We start from the raw sequence: 24614 nt of genomic DNA, 5'->3' as shown, positions 1-24614 counted from the left end.
TGAGAATCTGTAATCAGTCTGTTTGAAGTCAAAGTCTAGTGCTTGCATTCGGGTCAAACAAGCTTTGAGAAACAGGGTCTGGCTTCTAAGCGTTTAACCCAGCTATGTAATCACGCCACACATTGTCTGTCCTCATATCTCTTTATTAACGATGAACTGCAGTATGGGTCTGGATGGGTGCTTTTAGTGGCTCTACACGATGGGAAACATTGAATAGCAGCAGTCTCTCCCTGAAGATGTTTACCCTATCTATCATAGCTATTTCTGCCGTCGCTCTGGGTGCATATTCACCATGACGACTCTTAGCTAGCTACATAGATGAGCAGACTAGCGTGTTGCCACACAGATGGGTGGGCAGCCACTTCATTGGTGAGCAGTAAGTGAGAGTTAGCTAGCGTGAACCTTGGCACACATACACACCTACACACACAGAAGAACGCACAAACACACAAACCTCCACCTCCCGTATGCGTTCGTCTCGGCCCCCGTGTGGGTTGAATCTCTGTGATGAGCTCTCCAGATTCTGATTAGCATATGGCTTGTGGTGAGTTAGAAAGGTCACATGGTGCACATGGTGTGTGTGTGTGTGTGTGTGTATTTGTGTGCACTTGTGTGTGTAATGATGTGTGCATGGTGTTTATGTGCAGTAGGACACAGACGCAGCCAGATCAGTGTACTCACTGGAATGAGGGTGGGCGGGAGTCACCGATGCCCCCTGTCCTCTCCAGGGGGAGTGGCAGCTCTGGGTGGCTCTCTGTACACTGGGACCCCCCATCAGAGTGGGAGCTCTCTGCCAGGACCAGCTGCAGAGACAGAGAGAGAGAGAGAGAGAGAGATTGTGAGTCAGAGACAAAATACCAGAGACCAATTAAGACATAGAGATGCACAGAAAAAGAGACAGACTGAAAAAGAGCATTCATGTGTTGCTATAGTTCCCAAGTCTTGTAGTGAACGCTGGAAATCGAGGTTTGAGAAAGAGATACAAAACAGACAAAGAGAGGAACATACATATTCAGTCACAAAAACAGATATAGAAACATACATAAGACATGCAGAGACAGATCCAGGAACAGAGACAGATCCAGGAACAGATCCAGGCACAGAGACAGATCCAGGAACAGAGACAGATCCAGGAACAGAGACAGATCCAGGAACAGAGACAGATCCAGGCACAGAGACAGATCCAGGCACAGAGACAGATCCAGGCACAGAGACAGATCTAGGCACAGAGACAGATCCAGGAACAGAGACAGATCCAGGCACAGAGACAGATCCAGGCACAGAGACAGATCCAGGCACAGAGACAGATCCAGGCACAGAGACAGATCCAGGCACAGAGACAGATCCAGGCACAGAGACAGATCCAGGCACAGAGACAGATCCAGGCACAGAGACAGATCCAGGCACAGAGACAGATCCAGGAACAGAGACAGATCCAGGCACAGAGACAGATCCAGGCACAGAGACAGATCCAGGCACAGAGACAGATCCAGGCACAGAGACAGATCCAGGCACAGAGACAGATCCAGGCACAGAGACAGATCCAGGCACAGAGACAGATCCAGGCACAGAGACAAATCCACACAAACATACATAGTTAAGAGAGTTATCTGAGCGACATAAGAGAGAAATGCCCTACTGGGCACACCATGCCATTTCAACGTGGATAATTGGGTAAAATTTGGTTGAGACGCTGATCAATGACATTTCAACTTATCACTATGCTTGCAAGCAACTAAAAGCACAACCAAAATCCAATGGAAAACATGGAGATGTAGTCGTTGTTTGTGTCGGTCTGTAAGTTGTTGTTCGTATGTGTGTATGTTTGTATTTGGTGTGAATAAAAATAAAACACTAGAAAATATACTGTTCTTTTTTGGTTTAGTTGTCATGTTAAATGTTTTATCACTGCGCTTTCAACCATTTAAAGCACAACAAAGTTCAAATGAGAAAACGATATCAGATAACAAGTGACATGTGTTATCACTGTTCTTCATCTAATAGCACAACCAAATGACCTGGATTGCAGTTGAGATTACATTAAAAGTACATAGTGCAAGTGACCAATGCTGCCGGAGATTCTGTGCAGATATTAAAGCAAGATCTCCACAGACCTGCGACCTTTGCATGATATCTTGAACATGCACCATTTCAATTTAAAGGAAATGCATCTAATGCTTGGGTCATTTCAGCTGAGCCACTGGCTTAATCCTATTCTTTAACTTTTATTCTGGGTTTAGTTAGAGACATGAATCCAATATATAACTTCTTAACTTGTCGACAATAGGTTATTATTTCTGCATTGCAAAAGTGATATTGAATCGTGTTTGGTTGTCGACACAACCAAATATGAACATTTCAAGGAGTATCTTCTAGGCACAGACTTAGTCCAGTTTGTCTAAAAATGAATAATTGATAGGTTGGATTCACGTCTCCATCTCAACCAAAAATCGAAGTTAACGAATAGGACTAAATCAAACCAAAATGTATTTAAAGTGCATTTAAAATGAGCTTTGATTTGATTGAGTCCTATTCTTTAACTTTGATTTTTAGTTAAGATGGAGACGTGAATCAAACATATGAATTATTCAATTGTAGACAAACTGGAATTAAAGCCAGACTAATATAAGTCAGTGACACAGATGGAACTATCCAAGCAGAAGATACAGTACATCTCCTTCAAATGTTGATATTTGGTTGTGTTAACAACCAAACACAATTCAATATCCAGTGTGTCTACAAATGAATAATTGATATGTTGGATTTGATTTTTGTCACTGACCACTACCATCATCTTGAGGATGATTTTTGTCACTGACCACGACCATAATCTTGAGGATGATTATTGTCACTGACCACTACCATCATCTTGAGGATGATTATTGTCACTGACCACTACCATCATCTTGAGGATGATTTTTGTCACTGACCACTACCATCATCTTGAGGATGATTATTGTCACTGACCACTACCATCATCTTGAGGATGATTATTGTCACTGACCACTACCATCATCTTGAGGATGATTATTGTCACTGACCACTACCATCATCTTGAGGATGATTTTTGTCACTGACCACTACCATCATCTTGAGGATGATTATTGCGAGATCTTCACTTACTAACTAAATAGATTCAGTGCTGCTATCAAAGTCTTTCCGAGGGAAGTTTTAACAGAGCAAATGAAACATAGCCATGCCTTAGAAGTCTAATATTATCAATGATACTATTTAGGCCAATATAACATTTGTGAAGTCATCAACAGCTATTGTTAAAATTCAGCCCAGGATTCAACTTATAATAGACCATGCATACAGGCCTATGGGTTTCAAGCTAATGGTTGATTTCAATAATAAATATGTTGGACTCATATCTCCATCTCAACCAAAAATCTAAGTTAAAGAATAGGACAAAATCAAATCAAATCAAACTTTAAATGCACTTTAAATCAAGTTTGATTTCATTTTGTCATATTCTTTAACTTCGACTTACTCTGGATGGGAGACCAACTAAAGGTCCTGCCCAGCCTATTGTTTTTTTTCTGACAGTGGATACAACTTGAAAATCTGAAGTTGTTTCAAAGGTCAAAATTAAACATATTTTATATAAGGTTTGTCTCAGTTTAAAATTGGTTACCATGATGACATAGACCTGAAATTTCATCCTCAAAACAAAAGTTTACGTTGATGACCTTTTGCAAATCCATAGATACAGCTGCTCCGCTTTCATGTGAACCATAATAATGAGTGTTAAAGGAACATGCCAGAAGGAGAACCTAATAACCCAGGGACGTGTTTAAGACACCGGCAAAACCTCATGTAAAATACAGCCTTTTATCAAAATCTCTATTAGAAATTTGCAATACTTTACTTTTCATCTACCTGTTATATTTTAGGATTGTCCGACTTCCTTAAAAAAGGTCTCACAATTGTTTCTGAGCGTTCTTACCCTACTCTTCTTGTTTTACCACTGTGCTGTGTTACAGTTGACTTGGTATGGAAGTATGGAAGTATTCTCTCATCACAGCATGCAAGTATTCTCTCATCACAGCATGCAAGTATTCTCTCATCACAGCATGCAAGTATTCTCTCATCACAGCATGCAAGTATTCTCTCATCACAGCATGCAAGTATTCTCTCATCGACATATAATCCACAGGAAGTGTATGTAAAACCGCAATCTGACAATGTAATGCATCACTGCTCCTAGCACCATGTACAACTATACCTAAACCTGTGTATGGTATCATGTCAGCTATGTTAGCCGTGTGATAAGATGCAATGTAAATCATTGTTAACTGTCGATACTGTATAATATTGCTAGTAAAACTGTCAAGCCTGGTCAGGTGTGATGTCGTTGTGCAACCATGCCTTGGTTCATCTCCCATTGGCTGAGCTCACACCTGTATAAGGCGCATAGCATAGAAGCTCAACGAGTGTATCCCCCCCTCTCTGCTGTAGAGTCTTGAGTGCTGTACAGTGGAGGCGTGACAGTGTGATCTCTCTAGGTAGATGCACTATACGGGGCGTTAGACTACATGTATGTTTATCTACACGTGGAGCCAGCGAGCCGCAGCGAGGCGGAGAGGAGAGCAACAGGAGTGGGGGCTACGGGACAGGTGGAAACGACGTGGGGGGCGCCATCCATCTCACTTACCCAGGACACCACTCTCCCGTTGAAGCAGGGCAACTTGGCGTTGTCATCGGAAATCTCCTCTTTGACAACCCTGTGGAACGGACAGACAAACACACGTGCAACGCACACACGCAAACGCATACACACAGAGAGAGAGAGAGAGAGAAAGAGAGACAATGAGTCAACACTTGGCACACAGCTGTTAGCCTAACACCCAGGAATCATCTCCACTAGCCTGCAATGCACAGCTAAAGCATATCGCGAGCGATTCATGCTTAATAAGTTGAATTTCCACTTTCTGACCATAACGAGCTTCACCACCATGTTACGGTTGACTTAGTCTATTGAATGCAGATGTTGAGTCTCATCCTCCACAAGTGATCTGCTAGCCCTGACTAAGCACAAAAACATGATAATGGTGCAGAAACATGGACAAGCACTCCGCTCAACGGCATGTGCATTGTGCTGGTGTGTATATGTGACAGGTCTGGGCATTGGGGAAATACATTGAATTTGTATTTATCTTGCGCACAATATATACCGATCAAAAATAGAAACGCAACATGCAACAATTTCAACGATTTTACTGACTTACATTTCATATAAGGAAATCAGTCAATTGAAATAAATTCTTTACGCCCTAATCTATGGATTTCACGACGCAGCCGTGGGTGGCCCAGTCAATCAGAATGAGTTTTTCCCCACAAAAGGGCTTTATTAGACAGAAATACTCATCAGTTTCTTCAGCTGTCCGGGTGGCTGGTCTCAGACGATCCCGCAGGTAAAGAAGCCGGATTTGGAGGTCCTGGGCTGCCGTGGTTACACATGGTCTGCGGTTGTGAGGCCGGTTGGACGTACTGCCAAATTCTCTAAAAACGACTTTGGAGGCGGCTTATGGTAGAGAAATGAACATTCAATTCTCTGGCAACAGCTCTGGTGGACATTGCTGCAGTCAGCATGCCAAATGCACGCTCCCTCAAAACATGAGAGATCTGTGGCATTGTGTTGTGTGACAAAACTGCACGTTTCAGAGTGTCCTTCTATATTCACCAGCACAAGGTGCACCTGTGTAATGATTGTGCTGTTTAATCAGCTTCTTGATATGCAACACCTGTCAGGTGGATGGATTATCTTGGCAAAGGAGAAATGCTCAATAACAGGGATGTGGACAACATTTTAGAGAAATAAGCTTTTTGTGCGTATGGAACATTTCTGGGATCTTTTATTTCAGCTCATGAAACATGGGACCAACACTTTACATATTGCGCTCATGTTTTTTTCAGTATACATTATCGTCATAATATATCCACATTCCAAATAGGATATACCCTACCTCTCCACCCAGGGGATAGAGGGATTGAGTGTGAGTCTACTTCAGTGTGTACATCTCAGATCGTAAATATCCCACAAAAATACCTCCTAGTTACCCTCTAACCCCTGGGACAGCGTTTAGAATTAACCAGCCACACCTGCTGGGCTACTGTCACAGAGTACAGACTACAGACTCAGAGCAGGCCTGGTCTGGAGGCCTGGGATACACACAAAGACATAGACACACAGTCTATATCCTGGACTATAGGGCTGCAGTTATGCCTATTTTAGAGGTGGGATTAGCCAATATAGGTGTGAATTCTGAAAAGATCAGTTCAGTTTATCTTTATCTAACCAGTATAGTTCACCCAACAACATCTCACTGTCTCCCAGAGAGTCCTGGAACATGAACAGGACAAAGACACTACTTCAAAGAAAAGCAACAAAGACTCTGATGAAGACTTTTACACGGGGTTTCTCCGAAACTGCAGCTCTATTGATTTACAGTTGTTCCCCCTTCACGTTTCCAGGAGTTCCTACTCACATGACGACAGCGAGTGGCTGTGTGTGCTGCTGTGGTTGTATTATACTGTATTATGGGAGTGGAAGAGAGAGATAACCTAGTCTTGTGGCTGGAACTGACTAACACAGAGAGAGAATGCTTCTGTGTGTGTGGCCTGTTCTGTTCCACCACAGAGAGGAAGAGGGGGTGTGATTCACATCATTAGGTAGGAAGTGTTTGCATCCTCGCTGCAGAGCCACATGACCAACTGAAGGTAACTTGGGAGGATGTGGGAGCGGTCAATACAAACAATGGGCCTCTTATATATTGTTAGAAGTGAGTGCTAATTGAAACCTGTTCCAAATTTAACAACAACATATTGATCGATTAATGGTCAAGTATCCTGCTTTTGTGATTTAAGTTGATCAAATAGGATACCTATAACATGAATCATCTCTCTCTTTCTCTCTCTATGGCTTTCTCTCTCTCTCTCTCTCTCTTTCTGTCTCTCTCTCTCTCTCTCTCTCTCTCTTTCTGTCTCTCTCTCTCTCTCTCTTTCTGTCTCTCTCTCTCTCTCTCTCTCACACACACTTTCTGTTAAAATCATTAAAACCAAAGGAATCCAGACACACGTCCAAAGCAAACAAAATGATGTGTCTCTGTAAACCATGACCTTTCTTCATGCATACTTTCATATTCAAACAGATTTCAGCAGCAGAATATGCCACACCGAGTTCCCCAATGCCTAAATACATCCAGAAGCTGTCTCATGAGGTGACACACACACAGAGGAGGGCTGCGTTTAAAAAGGGTGTCAGACTCTTGGTTATTCCGTCCTCACAACTCTCACTTCTCAAATCCGGCAGCTTAAACGAGTCAGGGATTTACAGGGAGATTGCTACATATTCTAGTGGTGGGCCAGCTGTGTGTGTGTGTCTGTGTGCGCGTTTGTGTGTGTTGTAGGGATTAGAGTTGTTTATTTATATCCAGGACAGGAGGAAAGCTAGTTATAGTCTGAGCCAACAGCACAGGGTCAGGAAGGGCGACCAACCAGCCGGCTGGTTATAGTCTGGGCCAACAGCACAGGGTCAGGAAGGGCGACCAACCAGAAGGCTGGTTATAGTCTGGGCCAACAGCACAGGGTCAGGAAGGGCGACCAACCAGAAGGCTGGTTATAGTCTGGGCCAACAGCACAGGGTCAGGAAGGGCGACCAACCAGAAGGCTGGTTATAGTCTGGGCCAACAGCACAGGGTCAGGAGGGGCGACCAACCAGAAGGCTGGTTATAGTCTGGGCCAACAGCACAGGGTCAGGAAGGGCGACCAACCAGCCGGCTGGTTATAGTCTGAGCCAACAGCACAGGGTCAGGAGGGGCGACCAACCAGAAGGCTGGTTATAGTCTGGGCCAACAGCACAGGGTCAGGAGGGGCGACCAACCAGCCGGCTAGTTATAGTCTGAGCCAACAGCACAGGGTCAGGAGGGGCGACCAACCAGAAGGCTGGTTATAGTCTGGGCCAACAGCACAGGGTCAGGAGGGGCGACCAACCAGACGGCTGGTTATAGTCTGGGCCAACAGCACAGGGTCAGGAGGGGCGACCTACCAGCCAGCTGGTTATAGTCTGGGCCAACAGCACAGGGTCAGGAGGGGCGACCAACCAGACGGCTGGTTATAGTCTGGGCCAGCAGCACAGGGTCAGGAGGGGCGACCAACCAGCCGGCTGGTTATAGTCTGGGCCAACAGCACAGGGTCAGGAGGGGCGACCAACCAGCCGGCTGGTTATAGTCTGGGCCAATAGCACAGGGTCAGGAGGGGCGACCAACCAGCCGGCTGGTTATAGTCTGAGCCAACAGCACAGGGTCAGGAGGGGCGACCAATCAGCCGGCTGGTTATAGTCTGGGCCAACAGCACAGGGTCAGGAGGGGCGACCAACCAGCCGGCTGGTTAGAGTCTGGGCCAACAGCACAGGGTCAGGAGGGGCGACCAACCAGAAGGCTGGTTATAGTCTGGGCCAACAGCACAGGGTCAGGAGGGGCGACCAACCAGAAGGCTGGTTATAGTCTGGGCCAACAGCACAGGGTCAGGAGGGGCGACCAACCAGCCGGCTGGTTATAGTCTGGGCCAACAGCACAGGGTCAGGAGGGGCGACCAACCAGAAGGCTGGTTATAGTCTGGGCCAACAGCACAGGGTCAGGTGGGGTGACTAACCAGCCGGCTGGTTATAGTCTGGGCCAACAGCACAGGGTCAGGAGGGGCGACCAACCAGCCGGCTGGTTAGAGTCTGGGCCAACAGCACAGGGTCAGGTGGGGTGACTAACCAGCCGGCTGGTTATAGTCTGGGCCAACAGCACAGGGTCAGGAGGGGCGACCAACCAGAAGGCTGGTTAGAGTCTGGGCCAACAGCACAGGGTCAGGTGGGGTGACTAACCAGCCGGCTGGTTATAGTCTGGGCCAACAGCACAGGGTCAGGAGGGGCGACCAACCAGAAGGCTGGTTATAGTCTGGGCCAACAGCACAGGGTCAGGAGGGGCGACCAACCAGCCGGCTAGTTATAGTCTGGGCCAACAGCACAGGGTCAGGAGGGGCGACCAACCAGCCGGCTGGTTATAGTCTGGGCCAACAGCACAGGGTCAGGAGGGGCGACCAACCAGCCGGCTGGTTATGGTCTGGGCCAACAGCACAGGGTCAGGAGGGGTGACTAACCAGCCGGCTGGTTATAGTCTGGGCCAACAGCACAGGGTCAGGAGGGGCGACCAACCAGAAGGCTGGTTATAGTCTGGACCAACCAGAAGGCTGGTTATAGTCTGGACCAACAGCACAGGGTCAGGAGGGGCGACCAACCAGCCGGCTGTACACTGGTCCATAGTCCAAGGCTTTCACTCACCATAACAGTCAGAGTACACAAAATATGTGTGAATCAAATGAGGATGAAAATGTCTTTAATAATTGAAGAGGATCAGTTCCTCAACCCTCCCTCCTCTTCCTGAAACTTCAGGTTCTCAAACGAATCCAAGTTACTGTACAGTAATAATAACAACATGAATATTCTAAGTGATGTAAATGAGTAGAGCATGTGCAGAACCAGCAGAGTATTCATCATACCAAGAGCACTGACGTCCTTGCCTTATATCATTAGCGTCAGAGAGCCTCTATGACAAAGATTTTACTGAGGTCTCAAACAATCATCTCAACCGTTGCCATGGCAAAACAGCATATTATCAACATCAAAGCTATCAAGTGATACTGAGACTGTAAGGCTATTTTACTACATGGGTTGAATTTACTGTGAATTTGCTGGAAAAATACAAATCACTACTAATTTGTGTGGTGGAACAACATTACAGTATAATGTCGTATTTTACCAGGCGGTTGTGGTATAAAAACTCAACAGCAACCCAGATTGAAATTCTATGCTACACAAATCTATGCTTTAACTGCTAATTACAGACACACAATACGTCAAGAGATATAAGCTAAACAATCTATGCATAATCATACACAGATGGACTTAATTCATTTTCTGGGCAAACAATTCATTAAAAAAATGATGTGATGCACATTCACTAATCCTGATATCATTAGCACATAAGGAATATTTCATTACAATGAAATAAAACATTGTCTTCCTCCCCTTCACAACAGGGGGTCTACTAGGTAATACCTTGCACTGACTGAACATTTACAAATCAAACACTGTCTATAACTGCAAGGGATTCCATGTGTTTCCCCTCTACAGGAGTCTTATAAGTCCCCAGCTAGTTTCTCTAACAGCCATACAGTACCTGTCTGCAACTCTCTGGCTGCGTTTATATAGGTAGCTCAATTCTGATTTTTTTTCTCCACATATTGGTCTTTTGACCCATAACATCAGATCTTTATCTGACCTGATCGGATTGGTCAAAAGACCAATTAGTGTCTAAAGGCAACCTATGCAGTCTATGTGGTACATGTGTTGTTTCCGTACTGTGCCAGTTGTACAGCCAGCACAACACTGCCTACTCAAGGATTTCACTTTCACATGTGATGTTCAGTGTGTGAAACAATCTAACAATGATATCCTAGTACAGGTACCAATAGATCGAATTTGTTGATTGACATGACAAGACACATAGCACCAGCTCTTGTGAATGATTGAATAGGCCTTAAACACTGTACACTGTAGCGTGTTCAACAACCCCTAACCCTAACTTTAACTCTTTAGAGCAAACATGTTGTGTTTGCTTTCCTAATCAGGTGGTGGATCATCTCTCCTGGGGCCCCATGGAGCAGTCTGCCCCAGTCCTGCACTAGGACAGACTGGAGGGATAGGGACAGGACAGAAGGCCCTGCTGAGGCCACAGTATAGACCCAACTAACTAACCTGCCACCAGTAAAAACCAGTTCCCTCACAAGGTCGTGCTGCCTGCTGTGGGAAATGTCCGAGCTAGTGACGTTTCTAGCCTGTGTGTGTTAGACAAAGGACTGCCTGTCTCTCTGTGTGTGGGTTTCATCTTTTGATGTTTGTGATAACCTGGTACTAAAAACAGCTGGGCTCGCCAATCGTCTCTAAACATCTTCAATAGCAGAATTACTGGAACAATAGTCCAGTAGCACAATAACCTATTGGTAAAAGGAATTAAGTGTACCTTACTAGCTACTGGATAGCAGCTGACTGCATTCAGCACAAAGTCACCAGCTAATACAACAGTCAATATGATGACTCACTGTGATGACTCAATCCAAATAAGGACAGTACAATCATATTCACACCAGATGGAGAGTTAGGGCTTCTATAGAACTATGACTTTGTGAGTGTGTGTGTGTGTGTGTGTGTGCCTGCCTGCGTGTGTGGTGCTTGGCAACATGCTTGTGATGGTGTGAGCTTGTCAGAGGAGAAACAGACATTGACACAAATATGTCATCCTCCAAGGAGGACTCTATAACAAGTGGACCTCTGACCTCCTATTATTGGAGGTGTCCATGTTGTCTGAATGTATGGGAGCAGGGGGTGGGGGGGGGGGGCGTGGGGCGCAGGGCGAGAGGTCAAACACCTTCTATTAACAAGAAACGTTTACCATCTCTATAGGCCTGTATGGCTGGGGGAGTATCAGTCTGCGCAGAAAGACTGAGTGACGACAACATAATAATGAGCGCAAAGAAAAGGTTGAGAGGATGTACTACTTATAATAAAAACATGGGTCTAACTACAATCATTCATTCTTATATTTAGCATGTATGATGAATTACTCATGAACGTTTCCTGTATTAATTCTGAACTAATACTAGTAAATACCGTTTGAGAAAAAAAGAGGGTATATCCCCTCTACAATAAATAAAGAAATCTGTGAATAGACCATAGGTTATAATAAAAACATCTCTATTCAAAATCTAATCAGTCAGTCAGTCAGTCATATACCAACCTATTTGATGACAGTGATAATTCATTAAATGTCTGATGACATGCCACCAGGTCACAAAGAAAAAAGTTATATTGCTATCGCTGGCCAAAATAGTCCACTGTACACTGTCCATTCACAGGACAATAGGCATAACTATAAAAGCAGTGACATGGGCAATTACAACGCGCGTTACTTATTAAATAGAGTATTAGTGTTAGCAAGGTTGTTCGGCACATTTACGTGAGGTATGTCAGGCAAATTCTTGCGCTACATTAGACGATTAAGGCAGGCCGTCAGTCCACGACACTCGCCTCTTTCAGGGGGTGCTCTTCTACCGGGCAGCCATGTTTCTACTCAGAGCATTTTCAGCTGATTTGCGGCCTACAGTCCCATGGCGAAATGACAAAAATGGTCAAATCCAAACAACGAAGAGTAAGCTTTTAAATCAACGAGGTGATGTTTAACCCATTCGTTGTAACATGTACGACGAGCATATGACGCGTTGTGTTTTCCATGTTCGCTTGATTCACCTTCTGCCTAGCATCGGAGAGTATTACCTTTGTATGTAAACGATGTGTTTGTGTGTGTGTGTGTGTGTGTTCGTGCGCGTGCCTGTAAGACAGAGGGCCATGAGAGGGATACATGATCCCTACTGTGACCATTCAGTCAATTGGAATATTTAAGAAGCTTATTTGACGCATCAGATGAAATGTAATAGCCTATTTTATTACATTAAGTAAGATTAACAAGACATATATATGTCAAAGTTGTCATCATAGAGTCACGCAGTCACGTTTGATGGCTGTCTCCTGAAAATCATGATTGGCTACAGTTAGGCTATGTGGCCATTATCGGCATCAATCTCCATTCTACTTTTTCTGTTCTTCTCTCTCTTTATTCCCTATTCACATACGTGCTCCAAAGTCATAAACACACAAGAGAAACCTGTCTGGCAATAATTCATTTGGATTCGACCCCGAGCTAGTGCCAAACAGCGAACATGTGGAGGCTTTGTCAACGTAGCATATCATGTTAGATATGCTTATTACATGATGATGACCACACAGCGCAGCCTTATAAACGTCCAGGCTACAGTAACCTCACAACCAACATCGACAACAATATAAGCGGATCATGTTAAGTGTCATCATGGGATATTGGTGTGACGGGTCCGAACTTCAAATGAGGATCTATTATATTGCGCATTGGATACAATGACCGAACAGGTGCCAAACAGCAGATTAGACACCGCACAGTCCTGCGCGAATGTTACAATGTTGCAACCTTTGTTGTGAAATTGGACACATGTTTGTCAGTGTAACCAACCAGGGCTGGGCTACATGTTTACTTCTATGATTAAAAAAACAAAAACAAGACTACAACATACACGGCGAAGAAATTGGACGCTTTCATGGTGGCTACTTACCCAAAATCCTGGTCCATGGATTTGAAAAAGAATTTGTAGCTATTGACCGGACGATTGTTAAGGACATTTTTAAAATCCGCTAAAGTGACTTTCTCAGGAGAAACGGGTAATTTCACTAGATAAGGAGTCTCCTCCTCGTCAATGTGATATATTATTTTAGTCTCCGCCATGAGAGTGAGGGTAGGACAATCATTGACACAGGAAAGGAACAAGGGTTGGCAGTGCAATAATAAATAGGTTTATGAGGCGATCTGTCTATCTATCCGTCTAAGACGAAATGCTACCGTGACAGCATGAATAAATATAACTGTAGACCTCACGCTGGAAAATAAATAACCTTGTCTTTGATAAATTAAGTAGAAATCTAGACATAATCGAGTTCTAAGTGACTGTATTCCAGCTCCAATGTGTCTCGGTACGGTGGCTCTCTCGGTACTAAAACAGGAAGGGACGGTCCACATCCTTGCGATATCGAGTTGGGAATATTTCCATTTTTTTCCAGTAATTCGTTAGACATTGCTGTCATCTAGTGGTGTGTTTAGGCTAGACTGCTAATGTTCTCCATTATACGGTACTAGTCACAGATAGTACTGCAGTCTGCACCATAAAGAAAGAAGGGTTTGGAGAACACATTTTATTCAGTAAACCTTTGGTGTTGATTTTCAGTAATAGTTTTAACTGTTGATAATATTGATAATTATATTGATTACTAAAATTAGATATATCTAAATATATTAAATCATTATCGTCGTTATTATTAGCCTTCTTTACAGTCATCTAAGTATTACAACCTTGATACAATATATCCAATACCCGATATCACTGTAAATCAATGTAATAATCGATGTAATAATTACTAATTCATTACAATAATTATGATAATTGTCAATATTATCATCAAGGTGTACAGATTTTCTTGATCACCTTTCCGTCCAATCCGTCAGTAGGTGGTAGTCTTGTGCTGCTGTACAGTGGCAGCAGCGTCTATCTACAGCAACTGCTTGAAAGCTATGGAATGAATGGTGGTTTCTAACCTCTACCAGCAAATACTCTTGACCATTAATGACAAACGTTATTTTCTTGAATAAGGTTCATTTCAATTTTTCTTGTTAAGCTCTCTCTTCAAGAAAATCTTATTTAACCATTGATTTAAAGCAATGGGTTTGGCTTTAGATGTTCTTCCTATTCATACAACAGTAGCACAATGTACCCATTGTAATACACTTATTAAATAATGGTCAACCCAGTATTGTTTTTTAAATTAATATTTATTAGAGTGAAGATAATGAACCAGCATGCTACTGCACAGATAACTTGCTTGTAAGTAAAGCTTCCAAACTGAAAGTGTCAGGACCCCTTTATCCAATTACAGTCATTGAAAAATATGACGTCTTCCACAAACTTAGTCCTCTTCGTTCCCGTTTCTACACGAATCCTAATAACCCAGATTGCAAGATTCGTTGGCTTGTCAACTTGACAGCTCCAAACTTTACAGTGTACTGCAAGCCTGCATTACACAAATAGACAATCACTCACAGGCAAACGTACATATCCTAACACACATTCCTAAAAAACACATATGGATTCTGTTCAAGGCTTGTTTTCCTGAGTTCCATTACATGTATAGCCTTCTTTGTGGTCCATGATCGTCAATCACAAATGGACTTGGTAAGGATAACGTCTTATTACTCCTTTATAAGCAATCTACCAAGGAATAATTAAAAGCCTGGCTATAAACTACTTATGACTCTTTACAGAAAGGATACGTTGGCTTAATGTAATGTGTTAACAGTCAATTACAGCAAGGTTTGTGGAAATATTTTTTTATAAACTTACTCAATGCGTTATGAGCTATGAAATCACACAGTTCTCCCACACACATTAAAAAGACACCATGCATTCTGAAAATGAAAAGTTTGAAGGGTGAATTAAAGGAATACAGTGACAGAAAGTGTTTTGTTACATACAAAAAGGAAGGTTGTACAGTACACGGTGTTATTGTTCTATAAAATACTTGACATCAAATATCTGTGTAATACAAAATTAAAGACACATGTTAAAATCACAGCAGATCAGAATACAGACTTTACCAGTATGAAAATATAAAACAAAAAAAACGTTAACTGGCGCAGCAATAGAAATGTTTTGGTAAGAGTTTGGTAAGGGGGTGTCTATAGAAAGAGAAAGCCCCCCCCCTCCTGTCCTCCGCTTTGAATTCCACCATTATAATCGTTTACTTCCTTATCCTGTACGTCTGCCCTGGACCAGCCAGCAGCATATCAGTTATTTCTGTCTCACTTCCACAACTTTCCATCCATTTCTAGAGAGAGATATGGAGGAGGGAAGAGAATAATAGGAAAGAAATGAGAAGTGACATTAGCAAAAAAGAAAGCCATTCAATTAGGCATGAAATTGTGGTTTGGAACCCATAATGTGGGAATGGAACATGAAATTGTGGTTTGGAACCCATAATGTGGGAATGGAACATGAAATTGTGGTTTGGAACCCATAATGTGGGAATGGAACATGAAATTGTGGTTTGGAACCCATAATGTGGGAATGGAACATGAAATTGTGGTTTGGAACCCATAATGTGGGAATGGAACATGAAATTGTGGTTTGGAACCCATAATGTGGGAATGGAACATGAAATTGTAGTTTGGAACCCATAATGTCACATACATTTACCTTTATTGCGGTCTTTGGACATATCTCTCTCTTTCAGTAAGTTGTTTTTGTAATCTAAGGATAGAAATGCAAAAGGGTTGGTCATTCAATTTGACATGTCATGATATACGGTATGAGCTCTGTGCAGCAACAGCCATTATTGATACCAGTCGCCCTGTTCAAACTCTCTAGTCTATATGAGGTAGGGCCTACAGGCAGCATGGGAGCCTTACCTGAATTCAGGTGTTCCTGGTTGCAGACCTTCAGCTCTGTGGCGTCCAATGCAATGTCCTCATGGCCAGTCACATGACCCCTCCTGTTTACCAGTAAGAGAGGGAAGTGGTTAGTCATAAAAATTCAGCGAGTTCAGGTCCTCCTTAAAATGAGTAATATTCTCATTATCAAGTGTGACCGCTGACCACCTTACTAAATCGGTTCTCACCGTTTAGATCTTTGCAGGTCATACTCCAGCCCTGAAACAAGATTTACACACCTTTAACACACCATTTACAGGTCACAAAATCACACAGCCACTCAAGTGATTTAAATATTAAATCAAGGACATGTGTAAATTGAAGCACATTCAAAGTGTGTCTGTGTGTGATAAAGAGACATGCAGAGAGACATACAGTAGAGAGACCCACACACACTACCTCTCTTTCTGCGTCGTCGGGTAAGCACAGTGACGATTGTGATGAGGAAGGCTAGGAGGAAGAAGGTAGCCAGGATGTAACCCAGCTGCTGGAAGAAGTGCCCTCGGTGCTCAGGGAGGATGACGTTGACGACTCGTGGCCTCTCAAGTTCAACCACGTTGTGGCCTGAAGGTGTGAGGACAACACTGTGGGTTCACTGGTCTGCTATGAAAACTCATTGTGTTATAAACACAGGCTGGTGGTGGAACATTAGTCACGTTTTTGTTTTATCCATGTTGAGTGAAATTAATGATCGTATATAACCAATACATGTGGTTTAATTTGAACTGAGTGTATAAGACATTAAGAACACCTTCCTAATATTGAGCTGCGCCCCCCCCCCCCCCCCCCAACTTGTCTCAAGGCTTAAAAATCCTTCTTTCATCAGTCTCCTCCCCTTCATCTACGCTGATTGAAGCAAATTTAACAGGTGACAATCAATAATGGGATCATAGATTTCACCCAGTCAGTCTGTCATTGAAAAAGCAGGTGTTCATAATGATTTGTACTCTCAGTGTTTTCCATTGATATTGCATTTTGAACGACAATTACATGTTTTTTCTGCATCATTGAAAAACAGTTGTGCCACTATTTTTAGGCTGGTTTTAATTTCTTTCAGAGACCGTGAGTAAAGGAAGAGTTGACCTGTAATGACTTGCATACCTTAAAAAGAGAAATACCGATTAACTAAGAAAAAGGAGAGGGAGCAAAGGAAGGACCGAGGGGAGGAATTCTGTTATGTGCGGTCAGCCTGTCCAAATTAGTTTTCCAGATATTTACCTTTTCTCATAAACACAGACAATGTTTTGCAAAGTATAAAGAATGAACCCTAGCTGTTGCTGCCTCTCTGTCCCTGAAACTCCACCAGTCTGACTGGTCAGTGTAAGCAGACATTTGACAACACTCACCTCACAGTCATGCTCTGTGCAACACAAACACCACTTCTGCCAGGTTTCAGACAATTAATTAAGCAAAATAACTGGCTGAGAGAATGCCAAGCGTCTGCAAAGCTGTCATCAAGGCAGAGGGTGGCCACTTTGAAGAATCTCAAATTTAAAATATATTTTGATTTGTTTAACACTTTTTTGGTTACTACATGATTCCATGTGTGTCATAGTAGAATAATAGTGAAGACGTCAAAACTATATAGAAAATAGTGAAAATAAAGAAAAAAAAACCTTGAATAAGTAGGTGGGTCCAAACTTTTGACTGGTCTGTATGTTATGACACATCATGACTGATTAAACTAGCCTGAGGATAGGTATTAGCTTGAGGCAGGCTTTAAATAAGAAATGAGCGGAGGACAGATACCATCCCTGGGTGGATCTTGCAAACTGCACCAGTCTTACAGAACAAATTGTATTGAATTAATCTAATTCAACACTTCCCAAGTGGCATCAGAGTTGCTAATTATCTCTTGTCTGTTTTGAATGTTGTTAATATGCATGAAACTGCAGTGTCATGGTCAAGGTCAACTATCCCTGGAGAACAATTAGTCTTGCCTCAGTTCTCTCTCCGTATCTCAGCTGTTGCCTGTTTCCATTCCCCTGACAGATCAGACAAGAACTTACACGCAGAAAACACAATGTGACATGTGCCGTGCAGTGGTTTTAGTCTTGTTGAAAGACTGTGGTTAATTAGCAAGTCAATGAGCTGAAGGAATCCGACCAGGTCTGCATTTCTGGTTATTTTCTATTCTAATTGTTTTGGCTGAATTATCCAGGTTCTGGCGCTCACATCAACACCGAGCTCTACTTTAGCTTGCCATAAATGATTACAGTGTAATAAAAAAGTGGGATAATGGCTGCTGCAATTGCAGAGGACGGGGATAAGAGTTGGCTGGACTTAACAAGGGAAAAAGCACCACTAAGTAGAAGAAAGATGAAGTCAAAAAGTAAAAATCAAAGAACTCAAGATATGTCTGCATTGATCCACGTGAATTTCTTCCCTGCATACTTTACAATGCTGTTAAATGGATCAACCCATCTTAAAAGGACAAAGGAGGATCCACATCTAACACTGAACCAACCCTTGCCAACACCTCCCCCACTGTTCCCCTTTCATGTCCCAGCTGGTCCAGGTGTTGAACAGATGTAGCACATTTCCTCCTTTTGCTGATAAACACGCCCCAACCAGAGGCCAGGGAGAAGGAGAGAATCAGACTAGTGATGGAGAGAGACTCTGTAGACAGGTTACTGTAGAGAGATAATGAAACTTAGAGACGAACAGAAATCCCAATTCACCAGTTGCAAAGCCTCACCATGCGCCCTCCTTCCCCTGGAGTCTGGCTTGACTGCCCCTGTTGAGCTATAATGGCTCCTCCTGTAAAACTAAGCCATTTGCTCAACTACAGAAAAATTAAAAAGGTCTCCAATGAAAATGAGAGCACTTCCGTTTTGGCCAATTATAGTGGCCTTTCAGACAGGCTGCCTGCAGCCAACAGTCAGATTCCCCAAACAAAATCCTCTCCCCTTTCTCAACACTCCAGGGCTCTCTCGCTCTCTCCCCCTCGCTGTCAGCTCATCTGCGGCCAAATGCATTCTTTCATTATTTTTTTCTCCATCTGTTTTCTTTTGTTTTTGTTGCCTCTTTCGCCCACTCCTTCATTCCCTCTTTCTCTCCCCCTTCCTCTTGTGCAGACAGAGAAAAGGTTTGAGAAGAGATCTGGCACAACGATGCACTGACATAACTGGCCAAAAATGCCTATAAATATGACCCATAAATATACCCCAGGAACAGTTAGACACAGGCTGCTGTAAAGACAGGCAGACACAAACACCAATCAGATTAGGGAAAACAAAGCTCAGGGAAAATGTGAACGAGAATATAGAGAGAAGATAGAATGATTTCTAGTTGAAAAGAAAGGAGAAAGGGCTTTATTCTAACTATACCCGCCATGTTCTAATGAAGTTGAAAAATGGTTCACACTTCCAATCAGAGAATAAACCCTAAGAGAAAGGGATATGCCGAGTGTCTTACTTGGGTCGTCATTGGGGAGTGCGTGGGGGACAGCGGGGACAGCAGGAGCTGCAGTGAGGACCAGAGGAGGCGAGGGGAGTGGAGGCCCCACCATGAGTCTGAAGATGCGTCTCTCGTGCAGGCCACAGTAGTGGTGGTGCAGGTGGCAGGAGTACAGGCCCTTGTCGATGGGCTGCAGGTTAGAGATGGTCAGAGAGAAGTCCCCTACAGAGAAGGCATCCTCAGAAACACTCATCTTATCCACAGGGAAGAGCGGTCCATACTGTCTGCGCTCTCCGGAAGCGTACAGGTCCACCAGGCGGTCAGCCAAATCAGGTCTCACCCCAGGGGGCTGCCAGTCCCAGTGGGCTACCTGCTGCTGGTCCTCCTGCTGGCCCTCCGTCCACAGGGGCCGCCGATTCACACACGGCAACACCACCGAGCTCCCCAGCAACACCACAAACACTGTCTTGTCCCCGTCCCAGTACCGTTTCTCCTTACGGGCTGAGATGGAACAGGGTGAATAGCGTTTTTGATTTAAGCATAATAGATACTGTATGGAAGACTATTCAAATCATCATGATTCAGATACCTATTGTGGATAGTCACCTGACTTGGTGGTGTTGAGTTGTATCTTGATGGATTGGTGCAGCTGGCAGTAGTGGTGGTGCAGGTTACAACTATAAACACCTCGGTCAGCTGCTCCCACATCTGGCATAACACACATTCCAATGACATTTTCTTGAGTAACATAAATGAGTGTAATATTCTGTACAGTCATGAGCATACAGTATACCACGGGCCCAACTCACTGTTGATGACGAGGGAGAAGTTCCCGTCAGTGAAGGCGGTTTTGGGGATGGTTATGCGGCCCTTGTTGAACCCATTGTAGACTCTCTCTTTGACCCCGGGGGACATGTCCAGTATCCTCTCCACAGAGTACTCTGGTATGCTCCGGACCAGGTCCCAGTGGACCACCCTCTGGCGGTCCTTCAGGCGGTCCCGGGTCCACACCATGCGGGGGCTGTTGCAGGGCAGTACCGCCAGGGTCCCGGCTGGGAGGGTGATGTTGCGGGCCTCCACCACCACACCTAGACTGCTGCTGCTCTGGCCCCATGCTAATGCAACACACACAGGACTTATTTGTACATTTTGCAACAGGAAAAAAACACACAAAATTAAAATATTTCTCAACAAGATCATGGAAAAAAAAAAACATAACCCTAAAAAACACACACTTATACTAAATGTAAACAGCAAATAGAGGCATAAATGTTGTGGATATGTGTAAAACACTCAAGGTTGCATGTTATGGGGACTTACCACTGGGCATGAAGAAGACAGCAGAACCTGAAACAAATAACAGAAAATGCCATTGTCATCATAGGAACCATAACTATCCATCTGGCAGGGTTGGACCTGAGCTGACCACAGAGTTGTGGTCACTGCGCTGTTGTGAACGGATAGCTTATACAGTAGTTAAGGCTGGCTGGTCTAACAGCTGCTTCAATGAGACAACTGGGTGGAGGAAGAGTCAGAAAATAGGTCAAGAGAAAAACAACAAGAAGGGGCAAGAATGAGACAGGGAGAAGTATATACACTTCTCTATATTTCAATGTTTCGCCTTTTGGGACTGAAGGCATTCCCGTAGCAGGTCTGCTATTTCAAACCCAGATTTTCACTAGGCGCTATTACATCTGCTGTTTACCTAAGGGCCAGCTGCAGAGAGAAGCATACAGCCCAGGCAGCAACACAGAGGCTCTATTCATTCCCCTGCTAAAAACTGTCAAGGCCAAAGTCCTGGGGGTAAACACAGCCAGCCAGTGCCTACTGCCACAGCCCAGCGCTACAACTGGGTGACCATTACTTAGATCATAGATGCCTATTGTATTTCATACACCAATGTTAGGGGAGCCATTCTCGATCAATCCTAGAGGTTTAGCAGGCAGGCTTATGTTTTGTTTAAATTAACACCATAAAAATGGAAAGTCAAGTTATTAGAGTTTTGAGTAGGCCTATGCTGTTTTTAAGGGTTAGTTATGTGTTTTGCAGAGACAGTAGATACCAGGTGTTTTGTTCATCTGCTGATCTGACAGAATCCCCTCACATGAGGAAAAGTGATATGACTCAGGGAGACTCGTCAAATCAAGTGGTTAAAAACCTCTACAGGATCGGTAGGTCCCCTGCGGGATGGTTGAACTAATGTAGGCTAATGTGATTAGCATGAGGTTGTAAGTAACAAGAACATTTCCCAGGACATAGACGTATCTGATATTGGCAGAAAGCTTCAATTCTTGTTAATCTAACTGCACTGTCCAATTAAACAGTAGCTATTACAGTGAAAGAATACCATGCTATTGTTTGAGGAGAGTGCACAGTTATGAACTTGAAAATGTATTAATAAACCAATTAGGCACATTTGGGCAGTCTTGAAACAACACTTTTAACAGAAATGCAATGGTTTATTGGATAGGTCTAAAACTTTCCGCGTACACTGCTGCCATCTACTGGCCAAAATATAAATTGCGCCTGGTCTTTTATAATACATTATGGCCTCTCTCTTGCATTTCAAAGATGGTACAAAAAAAATACAAAAATAAAACATGTTTTTTTCTTTGTATTATCTTTTACCAGATCTAATGTGTTATTTTCCTACATTCATTTAACATTTCCACAAACTTCAAAATGTTTCCTTTCAAATGGTATCAATAATACGCATATCCTTGCTTCAAGTCCTGAGCTACAGGCAGGTAGATTTGGGTATGTCATTTTAGGTGAAAATTGAAAAGGTGTTTTAAGAGCGTTGGGCCAGTAACCGAAAGGTCGCTGTTTCGAATCACCGAGCCACAAGGTGAAAAATCTGCCAATTTGCCCTTAAGCAAGGCACTTAACCCTAATTGCTCCTGTAAATTGCTCTGGATAAGAGTGTCTGCTTACTGACTAAACTGTAAAATGCCACATGCTCCAAATACAACTGGTGTAGACTAACAGGAAATGCTTGCTCATCTCCTCTGATGCATTCTAATACAGTCCTGCCATAGTTTCACATCAACTGTGTTTTTTACTTATTTACGGTCAGTAAACTTACTCCCTATGTGATTAGTTGCTGGTCTCTAGGGGCATTGAAATAACATTTCTTTCAAAGGTTCTCCTACGATTAAAATGACTTTCTTGTTTGGTGAAGTCATTGAACTTGAGGTGCTGATGTTTCTTATGATATAACCATCTAGACGAGGCAACGTCTCATCTCTAGTATCAACATGTTTATGCGAGTCCATGAGCTCAAGCGTAAGTCCAAGGTTGGTTATATGTGTGCCACCATGCTGGAGAACTGTGGTATGAGCAGCACTGAAGGACATTAACAATTCTGTGGACAGAAAAATATATATAATAATCATACCCTGTAAATGTCTCCTTAGTTTTGTATGTCTGCACCAGAGACCAACACTTAAAGATTTAACTACCTGCTACTGAATTGCCATGTTAAATGACTGACACTTTCACAATAACTTACATCTGAAGGTGAATCGCTACAGCAATGACACACATTACTGAATGTGGAAAAATGATTTAAGTAAAAAAAACATGTACATGCTGTATTATTTTGCTCAGGAGGGTAATACATAGTTTAGTTGCACAAACAGAAAGACAGTTTGTAAAAAAAGAATTCTCCCCCAATGACACTGTAGTTTGAGGAGCACACAGCACAGCTCAGTAATACTTCAACCAAGCTGCAGATTCAGCTATATACACAAGGGTTAATTCAGAGACACTCTTTGCTCTAGAAGGCACATCCTGCCAGATAAGCATCATTTTGTTGACATTATGCCGAGGCTGGAATCAGTCAATATCTGAATCTGTAAACCGTCCCTATCAAGAGGGTATTTCCTGTCCATTCCTGTAAATCGCAGTTTGCCTCTAGCCTAGGGCATGCATGGACACTTGATAAGCAGAATAAATTGGTTTCCTTCCTACCAACTTCTGCAAAGACCACGATATTGGTAAATCATTCAATGAACATTGTCATTATAATTACAATTTTTAAGTAAGAATTCATGAAAATTGGTGACTCTACATTTTGATAGCCTCCTATATTGAATAACATTGTCTAAGGCCCTAAATTGAGTTTAAGTGGTAATCCCTGTATCTTGAGTAACTCCAGCCCACTTATGGTGAGACTCTCCCTCATTTACTGGCACATATAATGACAGGCTACAGGGATTGTGCTGACTCTCCCACTCTGACCGCAGTTAACTCAAAACACATTGGAGTGAACCCATAAGAAAAGCACCCAACCGCCACCAAATACCCGAGGCAGACATGATTGTCCATTCTTCTTTACCTATTTTACATAAGAATTTTGTGATATACAGAGTACATTTAACAGATCATTGATGCAGGGGTACAAGGTATTTGAGGTAGACATTGTCTGTACCTAAAGGCAGGGTAAAGTTACTAGGTATCAGGATAAATACTATACTCATGCTAAATACGTTTAAATGAATCTGCATTGACTGCATTGATGCAGGGTCGACTAACGTTATCATTTTGGCGCAGGGTCGACAAACATTGAAGCTTTTGTTCCGTTATAGTAAAAACAAAAATTGGAACTTACTCAGAAACAGCAGCAACATGTCTTTGTCTGTCTTGTCCAACCTCGCCTCGAAAGCTGGGAGAAAAGATGGTAGGCTGCAACACGGTGATGTGTGTGCATCAATGGACAGAAGAAAGCAACACCTGAAGAAAGTGCGTCAACAACAAAACTAGACTTCTCCAGAGTCTAGACCAGCAGGGTATGCCCCTCCTACACGTGCCTGTGAAACCCTACACCTCCTGGCACTGCGACAGAGAAAACAGACCGACTGCATCTTCTCGTCTCCTGCTTCACATTGGCATCTTTGAAAGTGACCACTTCTTCTGACCTAATATCACATGACACCAGAATATTGTTTTACCATTTTGTCACTCACTGAACAACAATGGACTATGTCAGCTTCACATCTTTCAGACTCCCAAGTTCAATGAAACAGAGGTTGTACAATACTG

The 24614-nt window shown here is 43.2% G+C and overlaps 2 protein-coding genes across 3 annotated transcripts in view; both read right to left on the bottom strand.

Annotated features, from left to right (window-relative positions):
• LOC139368585 (segment polarity protein dishevelled homolog DVL-1-like) overlaps nt 1-13688 on the bottom strand; it is a 50869-nt gene extending 37181 nt beyond the window's left edge. For both annotated transcript variants that reach the window (XM_071107634.1, XM_071107633.1), the window contains exons 1-3: nt 13252-13688; nt 4658-4727; nt 682-803 (exon numbers count right to left, since the gene is read on the bottom strand). In XM_071107634.1, coding sequence (XP_070963735.1) covers nt 682-803; nt 4658-4727; nt 13252-13421 — 362 coding nt within the window. In that variant the 5' untranslated portion in view covers nt 13422-13688. The remainder of the gene's footprint in view (nt 1-681; nt 804-4657; nt 4728-13251) is intronic.
• An 812-nt stretch (nt 13689-14500) lies between these two features.
• Nucleotides 14501-24455, bottom strand: LOC139368584 (matrix remodeling-associated protein 8-like). The gene is made up of 10 exons (XM_071107631.1): nt 24184-24455; nt 20892-20918; nt 20381-20686; nt 20178-20279; nt 19590-20072; nt 16572-16736; nt 16361-16391; nt 16152-16234; nt 15940-15993; nt 14501-15571 (listed from the first exon to the last, which is right to left on the bottom strand). The coding sequence occupies exons 1-10, from the start codon at nt 24200-24202 to the stop codon at nt 15546-15548; spliced, it is 1296 nt and encodes a 431-aa protein (XP_070963732.1). The 5' UTR covers nt 24203-24455; the 3' UTR covers nt 14501-15545.
• Nucleotides 24456-24614: the final 159 nt, after the last annotated feature.

This window comes from Oncorhynchus clarkii, chromosome 16, assembly GCF_045791955.1.
Source record: "Oncorhynchus clarkii lewisi isolate Uvic-CL-2024 chromosome 16, UVic_Ocla_1.0, whole genome shotgun sequence".
Taxonomy (NCBI): domain Eukaryota; kingdom Metazoa; phylum Chordata; class Actinopteri; order Salmoniformes; family Salmonidae; genus Oncorhynchus; species Oncorhynchus clarkii.
Note: the sequence above shows the minus strand (reverse complement) of the source record. Positions and strands in the feature narration are given on the sequence as shown.

Bases quoted from the DNA above. Each gene is read 5' to 3' on its own strand.
- LOC139368584 (XM_071107631.1), bottom strand. The intron at 16,737-19,589 runs GTAAGACACTCG...TCACACCTTCAG, and splicing joins ACTCCCCAATGACGACCCAA to GCCACAACGTGGTTGAACTT. The intron at 16,235-16,360 runs GTGAGAACCGAT...ACTGGTAAACAG, and splicing joins GACCTGCAAAGATCTAAACG to GAGGGGTCATGTGACTGGCC.